Source organism: Castor canadensis, chromosome 2, assembly GCF_047511655.1.
Source record: "Castor canadensis chromosome 2, mCasCan1.hap1v2, whole genome shotgun sequence".
Classification (NCBI taxonomy): Eukaryota; Metazoa; Chordata; class Mammalia; order Rodentia; family Castoridae; genus Castor; species Castor canadensis.
Genome location: NC_133387.1, coordinates 68,743,067 through 68,756,913, shown reverse-complemented (window position 1 = coordinate 68,756,913; position 13,847 = coordinate 68,743,067). Strand labels below are relative to the sequence as shown.

Genomic DNA, 13,847 nt, shown 5'->3' with positions numbered 1-13,847 from the left:
CATACCTTGTGTCCCACTGTTTATTATACTGTTTACATGATAAATGCTTCTTATTCTAACTTAAACAAAACTTTCTTCATGTAGCTAGCCTGATGTAGATAAATACCCTAGTTTCATAGGTCTGATAGATCTAGGCCCCCAATAGTGTTCACCCTTACAAATATTTCTGGAACATAGAAGAGTACATCACAAGAATGTTCACAGCAGCACTATTCATGAAAGCCCAAAACTATTAAAAAAATACCCATAAATAGTAGGATAGATAAATAAGTATTTAATGCAATACTATACAACAGAGAGAATTAACCAATGATTGCTGTATGCAATAACATGGGTCAATCTCATGATTATAACATTGAAATAACACAAACACAAAAAAGAAGAAAAATAATCTTTGATTTCACTTAGTGCAGTCCAGGTTTTAGCCAGGTATGGTGACATACACCTGTAATCTCAATGCTTGGGGAAACAAGATAGGAGGATTGTGCATTTGAGGTGAGACTAGGCTACCTGGTGAGATATTTCAGGAAAAAAAAAAGAGGTTTTAGAAATCAGGACAGCTATTACCCTTGGGGAAGTTACTAGAAAGTAGTATGGGCGGGGGGGTCTTCTGGGTGCTGTTAGGTTCTGCTTGTTCATCAGAGAGTGGGCTAACTGATGTGATTGTTTTATGAAGCTGCTTCAAGCAGTGCATTATATATATTGTACATATATGTATATTGTACCTGAACAAAAAGTTTGGTTAAAATAATGAAAACCATTGTACAAAATAATCTGGACATGTTTTGGTAACAATTACAAGAGTTAACTGAGAGATTTGTGAGTGACATTGTTTATTACATCAATAAATCTATATAAAGAAATTACATACAGATGAGTGGAAGTGGAATTACAAAGAATATATCAAAATGGTGACTAATAAAAGTAATGGCAAACTTGGACTGTAAGATTTTTTATTATATTTAATAGTTTTTCTCAGAAATGACACACCTGAGTAGTATAAAAGGCAACTTTAGAGCCAGGCATGATGGTACATGCTTGTAATCCCAGCGTGTCAGAAGCTAAGCAGGAAGATCTTGAGTTCAAGGCCAACCTGGGCTACATAATGAGACCTGTATAAAAAAAAATAATAAAAAGGCAACTTTACATTTATTAAATAATATATGCAAATATTTCCAAGTTTATAGGATTTAATTTTTTGAAATTCATATACAATAACAAATCTTATTGATCAGTTAAAAAATATAAAAGATAATTTTAATTTCAAGTAAAATTTCCATAGATAATACAGAATTAAAAGTATTCTTACTATTCACAAAATGCTTAGGAGAGACAATATTCCTAGTGTGCTTCTGAGACATGTCAGACTGTAGTCTTCTATAGTCATAAATAGACCCAAGATTTTACAAAACTAGCCTTATTGTAAAATGGAACTTTGGTATTTTCTTCATATGAGCAGTGCATATTTCCTCTATTGAACAGAGGTATTCATCCATTTTCTGAAAGACTATTATTCATTCTTGAGAGATAGGGTTTTTTTGCCATTATTACCAGGTTCATGATGGAAATGAGATAGCATTATAATCCTAGCTGTGCTGTGATTAGATATAACCAGAATTCAGGGTCAACTAATTTGATGTAGTCACTGATCACTTTCCTTCAGGAAGAGGCACATAGTTTCTGATTGTGTTTTAAAAGAAACCAGAGATAAGACATTGTACCTGTGGCTCACCAAGTACATTTGGGAATTTCACACATCTGTGTCAATGGGACATATAGTTCTCAATCAAGCAAGACATTGTCTCAACTGGGGACCTGAGTATTATTTTTCTCTAGAAATAAAGAACAATTTCACTCCAGCATGAAACACATGGGAATGTGGCATAAGACAAAGCCTATATATTATACATAATGCCTAGAAATTGTTGGCACTCAGAAAGGATTAAGTAAAATAAAAATACATAAATTTTTCTGGCTTAAGATATGGATTTTTAAAAAGTATCTATTTCCAATGTGCATATTCCAACCAGTTTTCATATTAAGTTCATTTGCTTTGTCTTTAGAAACTCATTTAAACTCATTTATTTTTATTTTTAATTTATTTTTAATTGTGTTGGGTGGAGGTACATAGAAACCCATTTTAAATAAGACTACTATAGATAATTTATATTTTAGATTTTTTTGGAAAGTAGTCAGAATTCAGTTAAAGAATACTTATTTTACATGCTGCTAAATATTTAAGGAAAAATATAAATCAAAATTATTTTTTTACCAAAATAGCAGTTTTCATGTTAGTTTTTGTTTGTTTGTTTTTTTGAGATAGGGTTTCCTATGCAGCTCAGGCTGGCCTTGAACTCACAATCTTCCTATCTCAGCCTCTCAAGTGCTAGGATTACTCATGGGTTCCACTATGCCTCAGCTTTCTTGTTAGATTATAAATAGACCAGACGTATATTTACCTCCACACAATCATCATTTTTATAGACTAAGATAAATTAAAACTGCATTTTAAAGTGGAGATATTCTGTCATATATTTTCTTTTCATTATAATCTGATTTGTTATCATAGCAAAAATGATTTATATAAACCATGAAAATCTCCCTTACTATTTCACTTGTCTGCATCAAGATTTTTAAAACATATCATCCCAGTTTTGTAGCTTTTAAATGAACCGTTTCCAGCATCAAAAAAAATCCTGAATTCTGGTTACACATCTGCTTACACTTCATTAAGTACTAACCAAACTTGTGTTTTAAAAACTTAGACTTATTTACCAAAGTGAGCATTAATAATTGCATTTCACTGTTTACTGAATGTGATCTTATTCTGTGATTAGTGCAATTCATGAATGTCAAGGTCAATCAAAATTGATCTTTCTTTAGTATTAGTCCTTCCTGGCTCACCTGCCCACAGAAGTTATTGGGTCAACACAGAGCTAAATAAACACCCTTGTGAACACTGTTAGCAAATCTGTCATGAGGGATCAACAGCATCTTATAACATCAGCAGATCCTGGACATTGCTAATTCATCTGAATAATTCTCTTCACCATAGTGCACATTTTAGAGGTAAGCTGTTTGTTTTATAAATAAACCATAGAAACAATCTTAATCCTTCTCATTTAATGGGTAAGAGGTTAAAAATTCTCAGATTTAAAAATGTAACAAAATGAATGAGTGTTTAAGTCCAAAGAAATAGTCAATGCAGAAAATGTTTGCATAGAATGACGGTGGTGGGTAAAATCTGTCTTGCAGTCCTTGCTTACAGTGACCTCCTGAGCCCACTTTCAAGAAGCAAGTCTACGCATAGCCTGTGGAAGCAAAGGACAAACAAATGTTGAGGCAACTGAATATGTTTTTATAGTATTGGTTGGTCAATTTTACTCATCTTGGATATATAGCAGCACAATAAAAGTAGGGTAAAGATTTAATTTTGACCCTTATCATACTTTAATTGAATTTATATCAAAGCAACAGTTCCTATTCATTGAGCACTTACTATACTCAAAACACTGTTCTCCTGGCCTCGCATGCATCCTTTAGTTTTAACAATTCTGGTTTTATTGCTTTTGTCTTACATGCAAACACTAAAGTGAAGACTGGGATAGTAATTTGCTCTGGACTGTAAAGCCAGTAAGTAGCAGTATGAAGACTGCTCCACCCCTCCCCCATTCTGTGTGGTTTCAAAGCCTATGCCCTTGAAACCTGTGCAGACTGCTTCATCACCTGTAGAAGCCCTACCTGAATGATCCCCTTATGTGGCAATCAAGACATATCTTTTTAATATGGCAGCCTTTGAAGTTCCAATTTTGATATATAAGTTTTTACTCAAATTAAGCCTGCCCTATATCCAGAGTCATAAATTACTAAAGCCGGAAGTACATCTCAGCTTAATAATGACTTTCCTAGGTTCAGTAAGCTATAGGGCCTGTGATTTTTCAGTCCATCAATGTCTTTCTTCTACAAAATTCTCTGTCATCCTTACTGCCTGATTTGACTGCAGGGGCTTGAATATTAATTCTTTTCAACATTTTATCAGTAACTGGAAAAGGTCAGAGAAGCATGCTTTTCAGATTTGCCTATAGTACAGGTTGGATTGGGTTCAAAATATGAAAATATGTCAATAAACTGGAAACAACAATATGCAGTCTAGCAGAAATATATGTAGTCTTGCATTTTTGTTTTAAAAATTACATAAATATAAGTGGGAGCTCAGGGAGACCATGATCTGTGTGAAAATGTCCAAGTCTTTAGTTGACACCTGTTCAATATGGGCCAAGATTTTGATGTAGCTAGGGTGAAAACAAACACATTTTTAAGTTACAGTAATAAAAATATCTAGATGAGATCAAGGCAGTCATTTTTGCATAGTCTTCATGTTGGCCTGACCATCTTTGGGGTTTTGTGTCTCCTTCTTGGCCAGTGAAACATTGACTAACTGCATGTCTATGAGGAATAGTAGGAGTTGGGTCTGTCACTCCTAGAGGAGTGTCTGGTGGAGACATGAGATCTAGTCTCCAATAGTTGAAAGGCTCTTCAGTAAGAAGATCTGTATTGCTAGGAGAGCCATCTCAGTCTACTGGATAGTTATTACAGAAAGACCCAATCAGTTTTGTAAGCACAACAAACATTTAGGGACTTCCATCCATATAATAAGAGTCCCTGCAGAAGTCACTAGTGCCATTGTCTGGACATGGTCATACAAAAGCTAAGTGAACCTACACAGTGATGGCATAGGAGGGATTTCTGCATGGGCTTGGACTACTTGATTTCTAAGAAATCTTTCAACTTTAAAATTCTGTGATCTTCCATTGTTGTTTCCCATTGTGCTTGGGTGGAGCCACAAAGTTTACTCAGATACTACAAGTTCAATTAAGTTTCCTAGGAATAGTTAGATGCCACAAGAACATCTGAGACACCAGAATCAGCCATAGGTAGAGGTAGTGTCTGTATTAAGCCATTATCAATCACATGAAGAAAGGTCATAAGGTTCCTGTTCCTCACATGCTATTCCAAAAGCTTATGAAATTCCTATATTAGAAATTCTCTCTTTTCCTATCCCATGACCTTAGATCTCTAGAAAAAAAAGTATGCATAAAATCAGGACCAGTGTGATCAGCCAGCAGTTGATCATTACTGTATGTCTGAGTCAAAAGATCCCCAAGTACTTAATGTCTTCATGGGAGATTTATTTTCCATTTTGCCTTCCTATGAAGTCTTCCTTTCAGTATTGTTTTTTATTTTCCTTGAATAGTTCTAATCAGACACATTCACTGCCTGTATTACCCAGTTTACTCAAGATTTAGTACAAATTCTTCAGGAGAACATAATGATCATACCTCATCCTGGACATCAAGTTCTTCATCAGCCAGCTCTTTTTCCATCAATTCAAGAGGATCCTTACAGTCTTGAATGAGGTTGATCTTGACAAAGAGAACACATGGTATTTATTAGAAATATAAATAGCATCAGTCTACCTAATACTCCACTGAAAGTGGTGTATTTTACTGGCACTCCTCATCTGTAAACTACAGGCTTCAGAATCCTCTTCAGATTTCTCATTCTTCTATGTTTCCTACCTTAGAATTTTTCCTGCACCATTTTTCTCTTTCAAGTATGAGCTCGTGTAGTTCCCCATTGTCTAAACTCCCTTACAGCTTTCTTCTCCAACCTTTGAAGGGTAAGCCTCTTCACAAGACACCTCTATGCCTAAATAACTGAGCAGTCAATAGTGCTCCTCTTTTGATGGCTATGCTAAGAACACTTCGTTCAACACTAAGAATGCAGGGATCATGCAGTGAAGGGCTGTGACTCAGGAAGTATATACTCCCAATTTAAATTGGATGGAAATTAATTTTATTGAAGGCAGAAATCAACATCTATAGATCAAGTTGGCTGTTCAGGAAAGTTCTGCTTTTTAGGAGTAGTATGTAATTTGATCTGCACAAGATACCAACAACAATTTGGCTTTGTCTTATGCAGGAGGAAGGGCATTTCTAAAGGAAGTTGAAAATACCAAGACTAGAATAATGAGATTTTAGTTCTGGTTTTATTTTTTATTTTTGGCAGTATGAGGGTTTGAACTCAGGGCCTCACACTTGTTAGGCAGGTGCTCTATACTTCAGCCTTACCTCCAACCCTTTTTGCTTTAGCTACTTTTCAAATAGGGTCTCAGAGTTTTGCCCAGGCCAGCCTGAACTTCAGTTCTCCTATTTATGCCTCCCAAGTAGCTGGTGTGCTCCATGCCCGGCTTATTGGTTGAGATGGGGGTCTCACTAACTTTTTGCCCATGCTGGCCTCAAATCATGATCCTCTTGATCTCTGACTCCCAAGTAGCTGAGATTACAGATGTTATCCGCTGCACCCTGCTAAAATGATGTTTAGGTGTGCTATTTCTTTATTTTTTTCATTCCATAAATAACCCAGTTCTCTTCATTAGTGTGGAAATTAATTAGAGGATTAAGTCTCTGTGGAAATGGTCATGAAACAATGGGAAAGATAGAGTTTAGGTGTAACTACAGGTTGGGACTGTCCTGGGATAGTCCTTGTGCCAGTAAAATAAAGAGACAGCAAGAGATTCATATCACTGCATCTACAATCTCCTTAATACACTAGTGACTCTTCCTAAAGAAAAGGAAAATACCACAGGTAAGGTCAGTCATCATTTACCACAATCTACCACACATAAGGCTTTGTGCTAGAACCTGAGGAGACATAAAATCTCACAATCCACCAGTAATGTTCAGCCCAATCTGCAGTGAATCAGAAATATACAATGCAAGCTTTCAGTTATACTCCAGCCAACATATTCAGGGTAAAAAAAGCATCCATCCCAGTCCCTCACAATGCCTCCCTGATTGTGAATATGATGACGTTACAGTGCGCTCTTAGCTACCCAGTTTCATGACATTCATGGTGGAAGATCTTATATCAGAATGGGTGTCAGCAAAAAATAAAATAACTATTTCATGAACTTGATACCTTGGGTTTATTTTACTTTTAATATGGGGTCTTTTTTTTTTAGATATATACTGCTTTGTTTTTACCTATGGGTTAAAAACTTTTTAAATTATATAGAAAAAAGGTTGTGGGTTTTCAACAATGAGCAGTTTACATGTAGCTTTTTATAAAAAGTAATTGTGGTTTTAGTGCTTTTTTTTTCCTTTTTTGAATTGAAGATGGACACTTTAATACTTAGGGTTACTCACCCCAGGAAAAACTTCTCTACTCAGAAGCAAAATGAATAATGTAATACTTTATAAATTAGTTTTACTTCAAATGTCAGCTTCCAATCTATGACAAATATCTACTTATTCTAATTTTAGGAAAATCAGAAGCAATTTAAAATTCATTATGTCACTAGAATCATAATTACTATATTTTTATAGGGATTTGTTTTATTTTCCAAAATTCACTAAGAAAGGGTCATGAGAAATAGGTTTCTTGCTCCAGGCCTACCAATAGACTCAGGTAATTAGCCAGACCAAAGTGTTCACTTCGCCTGGATATTTGACAGAAGAATTGACATATTAAGACCTATAGGAAGTTAAGGTATATTCTATCTTGTGGAATAAATTAACCCTGAGCTTACCTGTGGCTTTGATTTTTTTTTTCTTTATCAAAGATTACTTTTGGCCTAATAGAGCCTCTTAAGACATTTATAACTCAGGGGTTACTATATTGCTACAGTTTATGCTGCATTTATATACACAAATTACAGAAATTTCAAGATTCAGTGCTGTTCTAAAGAGGCATTATAGCTGATGGCCATTTTTATCAGTTAACCTATACACATTGCAGAACTATTATGGAACTAGGCACTACCACATACTTTCCTACAAACTGTCTTATTTTAGTCCCCACATCTTCCTAGCAAGGTAAAGTGGTTTTTTTCCCCATTTCACTGATGAGAAACTGAGGCTCTGAGAAGTTATATAAATGGCATAAATTCAACAGGCTGGGTTTCAAATGAGACTTGTGTAACTTTCACCATTTATATAACAATAATCATTGCCATTTAGGAAAGATAGAGATATAGAAAAGTTTTAATTTTTTCTATATATTTACCGTTTCTAAAAGGGAATCTTGACTCTCCCGGGATTTAACCTGGTTCTGTAGATAGAGTATAGCATCATGAACGGTCAAAAAGAATGTGTCCTTCCTAATGTTATCATCAAAAAACCCACATCGCTCCATCTTTTCTATCACATGATCTGCAAAAGAAAGATGTTTAGTTATTTTCTAGGGAAAGTTATTTCTGTAATATCAACACTAAGTTTTTGGTAGCTCCTTTTAATTTTTCTTTACATTTCTAAAATGTGACCCTGTTTTAAACTGACTGAGTTTCTTTTCCAGAAGCACACAGAATGGTTATCCTACAACTGCTTATGGAAGGCCTTGATGCACAACCATGTCCCTTTTGCCAAGCCAGTGTCCCCATCCCCAAACAGCTGTGAGACTGGTTGCTAATGGTTCACAGTTATGCCCTTTTCTGGAGAATTTCCTTGACCAGTGGGAGCTATCTTGCCTGAAGAGACCTAGGAGGGCTACCCTACCTCCACACACATTCACAGGTGGCCTGTAACCACTGACTGACTATAATGGAATACAAAGTTGAGGCCCCCTTGCTTAAGATGGCATAACTCTCCTGGTTCTTTTCCTGCTGCAGACCTCCTTTGCAATCCAGAATCTAAGACTAGCCTCCTGAAACTACTTGTTTCACCAGCTTCTCCTCCTGCCCTCTCCTGCTTTCCTCACCCCTTCAATCACTTGCCCAAGAATGTCCTCATCTCAGCCTCTGCTTCTAGAGAACTTGGCCCAGCACTTCCTCCACACAGAGACTCACATGCCTTCCAATCCTCCTGTTCCAAGGGATCTACATCATCCCCAGCTCTGGTCTCCCCATAACAATGTCCCTTCACTTGGTTGTGCACCACTGTGTGGACATAAGTTCCTACACATTACAAGCTCTGTGGCACAAATTGGAGGTAATTATATTTCTAAGTTAAAAAAATGTCTCCCCAGAGTTATTGTTTAATTGGAACAGAGTTGTATGTGGAATGAAAAATGTTGGAAATAGTGGGTGATGACTGTACAACATTGTGAATATAGTTCATGCTACTGGGTTAATTATAATTATAATTAAAAGTAATGAAAATGGCAAGTTCTGTTATACATTCTTCACCATAATATTAAATAGTTTTTTTTAAAGGCCTTCAGACATTATGTACCTACATTCCAAGGTACATTCCAAGCTTAGGGGAAAATCTTACAGATGTGCACACATATGCATTTACCTTGAAGCAATGCAAAGTACACATTCACATCAATTCTTTGAAATTCTTTGACCACCTAAAAATTAAGAAAAGGAGAATTAGTGACAAGAATAACTTGATCTGCCCATAATTCAGTTGTATTCAGTTACCTGCTAAGAAGCATCAACACTTGGTGGTTAATGGAGACTTTGAGGAAACTCCATTATTGGAAAAACAACAGAGACTTTCAATCTACAGTGATGGTAAATGTAATTTACTTCAAGAGATTGCAAGCCAGGCATGGTGGCTCATGCCTGTAATCCCAGCACTCAGGAGGCTGAGGCAGGAGGATCAAGAGTTTGAGATCAGGGTGGGTTACATAGTAAGACTCTGACTCAAAAAAAGACAGAGAGAGAGAAAACAGAGAAAGAGAAAGAGACAGACAGACAGACACAGTCAGTGCCCAGTAACATAGCACTCTATAACACAGAGGTGCTCAATTAATCTTTGTGGAAGGAAAGAAGGCAGTACAAAGGCTTCCAAACAGTACCTGATGATTTGAATGAAAAGCACAAGTTTCTGTCTGCCTGTATATTCACAATGTAAAAGCTGACCTACACATCAAGGTCTTTATTTTGAATATATCAATGTCAGTAAGCTAATTGTAATTTTGTACTATAGTGTGGTACTGGGGCTTGAACTCAGGGCCTCATGCTTACTATTCAGGCACTCTACCACTTGAACCACTCCACCAGTCCTTTTTTGTGTTGGGTATTTTTGAGACAGGGTCTCATGAACTATTTGTCTAGTACTGGCTTCAAACCTTGATCCTCCTGATCTCTGTCTACTTAGTAGCTGATATTACAGGAGTGAGCCACTGGTACCCAGCTGTACTATAGTTTTATAAGATGTTACTACTAAGAGAAACTGGGAAAGAGGTGTGGAGGATTTCTCTAATATTTCTTACAACTACATGTGAATTTACAATGATCGTTAGAAGTTTAATTTTTAAAAATCAAGACACTAGGCCTATGGACAATAATAATTGTTATTATAATATTTGAAAGCAACTACATAGTGTGGGAAATTCTGGTATTAAATATATTAGGACTCTCTCCAAAGGTAATTCATTAAACCCTCTGGCCAAATAAATAACCTACAGTAGACTCAATGCCTAGAGTGAAATGGACAACAAAGAACAAGAGAATGTTGTCAAATGAGCTCATAACCAGACCTGCTAGGAGAAAAAAAACCTCTCAGCATGTTCTCACACTCTTTTGCCAAGGATAGTCACTTCCCTACCTTACTTGCCTAGCACCCACACCCTGGTGTCATTTTCTGCCCTTCCAAGGTAGCCAATAAGCCCCTAGCTAAGCTAAACCTCAGTGAGGAATCTGTTTCATATTATCTGATTATTCACACCTTAGCCAGCTTACCTGTCTGCCTGACCCTCTTGGTACCGAACTTGACACTTCGGTTAACACCCTAGATAAGGTCTACTATGACCCACGTACTATGGTTGTTATTTATAAGATTTACATATGTTTAGTCTCACGAGGGTGGAGATTATGACTACTTCATCACTGGTCTCTTGTTCCTGGCAGGATGATTAGCATGTGTTAGGCATTGAATGAATGAACCTGCACTTGCCTAACTGCTTTCTGATATCACGGATGTTTTAATGCTGCATGCTCAACTCTTGCCCCAACTTCCTACATGCCTGACAGGCTGCCTGCTCTAACCTCTTAGTAACACCTGGCTTTTCTAGTCCTACCCTTACTGCTGTTCATACCTGGTATTCCTTATCCTGGTACTGAGAATAACACTTAACACAAACTTTTACCTATTTTTCCTTTTCATGTTTCATTTACATGCTCAGGAAAATAAAAGTGTTACTATTTGGAATAATACTGGTGTGATATTTATGTACTATTTATAATAATAGTGTAATATTTGGAATGTCTATGTGACAGAAACTCTTCTAAACTCCTTATATTTGTAGCTTATTTAATCTTCTATGAAGTAAATACCATCATTACCCCTATATAACAAAATGAAGAAATTGAGGCAAATTAAGCCACTTGGTCACACTACTAGTAAGTGGTGGAGCCAGGATTCACCTCAGGTCATCTGGTTCTGGAGCTTATGCTTTTAAACCATCACACTCTATTACAAAGTATTCACCTGGAAAAATTACAGAGTCCATGCATTTGCTCCTTCGCAAAACTGGGCAACCTGTCATTTTACTATTGCCAAAGCTTCAAATTTATAGTTCAAAAAACCAGGACCTTACCATTCGCAATGACTTCACTCCAACAACATCCAGGAAAGATATAGCTCCACAATCAAGCACAAGGCTATGGATTGGCACCTTGGGAACATTCACTTTGACTGGAAGCTCAGAGTTCCAATCCACACGAATCTCAATTTCCTTGGTGGGGATATCAAGTTCCTCTGGCTCTTCGATATCTTCATCAGGTTCGAAAGCATTATTTGTTGAACCAGCATCACTTATGACACCATTCTAAACAGAGAAAAGACAGCCAACTTAATTACCAATGACTTGAACTGTCTTTCAACTATTCATCTCAAATTTTTAAATTCCTACACACATTATTCCTTGGTAAGCAAAAATATCAAGGAGGTGAACTTTTAAGAAATGAGTTTTACCTCAGTCCAAACTTTGATGTTCTTTAGGAAGAAAAAAAATGGAAGAACAAGATGCCAAGAAGCTCTCAATTTCTGGAAGATTCTGGAATTTTGTCAAGAGATATGTTGGCAGGAGAATCTGAGTAAAATTTAATAGCTCTAAAAGTTTATGAACTTACTGCCTTCTGCTGTAATTTTCTGGAATTGAATTTATACTTATTTTGTTCCTTTCAGTAAAAATAAGGTTAAAAAAAATAATGTAGCTGCCGTTCAGGAAGAAAAAAAATATCACACCCTGTGCTTCCAGGGAGCTCTGCTGATTGCATTTTATTCCATCCGTTCCCTCTTGCCTGCAAGAACAGCTCAGCCGTTCTCTGACAAACATATGTCATCCACTAATACACATCTGGATACCAAAGGGACAGATTTAATTTTAGACCATCTAACTGCTTTCATCAGAGAAAGCAAAAGAACTCAAAGGGAGAACAAAGCTGTCACCTCACCTTTGTTGCCCTTAATTGTCCTTTCTTGATGAGTTTCTGAATTCTTCTCAGTGCTTTCAGCCTCTTATTATATACTCTGATGGCATCAAATCCCACCTTTGAAAATAAATGTAAGTTACTTATACTGTCTGTTCCTAATGTTCATCAATGAAAGCTGTTATCTGAATGGTCATTTCCCAAAAGAAACTATTCCTTGAGACATCCTGCCAATAAAGAAATTGTGAGGTCTGATGAAATCCATACCTGTTCAGGAGCAGGCCACCCTAGCCACACCAGAGACTCTGGGAAGAAGGTAGCATATTAAAGACTCCAAGAGAGTAAAAATGATAAAACATCAAAAATAACCCCTTTAAGCTTTACATCTGTGTTTTCCAAATTTCCTTGGTATCACAGAGCCCGTTGGTTACTGAAAAATCTATGAAGGTTCCTCTACACCAGTTTGCCCTGGAGCAAGGGAAAAGCACTGATGCAGAGGCAAAACCCAAGTTCCTAAGGAGCCTGGCATGCAAGAGCAGGTCTTCCCACTCACATCCTCCACTCACTTGTCATTGCACTCCAGCGGGCCCACTGTCCCCTCACACCTGCCCCACTAGACTTCCCTACCCCTCACTGTCCAACTAACATAGATCTCTCCCTTCTGGGACTTGTCTTTTTCTCATAGTTAAAAACAATTTGTTAATTTAAAATAACTGAAATCCAATACATGTTAACAAAAATACATGCTTTCCCAAGGAACAGTAGAGAGCAGTTGTAGGCCTACTGTCTGGCTTCACAAAAGGCACTGTGTCCTCCCTGCACACTGTCTCTGGTCAAACTCCACAACCCCAAACAACCTCAGTGGCTGACCCAGGGCAACTTTGCCCCTGGGTGGTGACAGCTGCTGCTAGGGCCACAACTCCTTGGTGCCCCTGTACCCCGGAATCTTCCCCCAAGTTTGGGCAGCTTTGTCACCCCACTCTCCACCCCACTCACCTGCTGCACCCCTAAACACTGAACTCAGATGTCTATACATTTTTGTAACTTAAAATTCATCTCTAGTGTTTTTGTCTGGCAGCTATTGTTACTTGGATTTTAACATGTCAGTTAAAATCCCAATAGATTATAAATCTATATATAAGGCAGGAATGTTATGATATAGTTCTTTTGGGGGAGGGGACCAGAGTTTGAACTCAGGGCTTCGTGCTTACAAAGCAGGAACTTTACAGCTTGATCCACACTTCCAGTACATTTTGCATTGGATATTTTGGAGATGGGATCTCATGAAAACTTTACTTGAGCTAGCCTCAAACCTAGATCCTCCCAATCTCAGCCTCCCAAGTATCTAGGATTACAGATGTGAGCCACCAGTGCCTGGCTATGATATAGTTCTTAATGACCTGCACAAAGAGAACAGAGCATAGTGCCTTATTTCTAGTTGAAGCCCAATAAACAAATGAATGCC

General features: G+C 37.1%; 1 protein-coding gene across 3 annotated transcripts in view; it reads right to left on the bottom strand.

Moving 5' to 3' along the window:
* Nucleotides 1-254: 254 nt before the first annotated feature.
* The window catches only part of Slc26a4 (solute carrier family 26 member 4), a 48,169-nt gene continuing 34,576 nt past the window's right edge, over nt 255-13,847 (bottom strand). For all 3 annotated transcript variants that reach the window (XM_074064991.1, XM_074064990.1, XM_020171835.2), the window contains 6 exons: nt 12,407-12,502; nt 11,548-11,778; nt 9,297-9,351; nt 8,068-8,213; nt 5,340-5,423; nt 255-3,311 (listed from right to left, as the gene is read on the bottom strand). In XM_074064991.1, the coding sequence (XP_073921092.1) occupies nt 3,288-3,311; nt 5,340-5,423; nt 8,068-8,213; nt 9,297-9,351; nt 11,548-11,778; nt 12,407-12,502 (636 nt within the window). In that variant the 3' untranslated portion in view covers nt 255-3,287. The remainder of the gene's footprint in view (nt 3,312-5,339; nt 5,424-8,067; nt 8,214-9,296; nt 9,352-11,547; nt 11,779-12,406; nt 12,503-13,847) is intronic.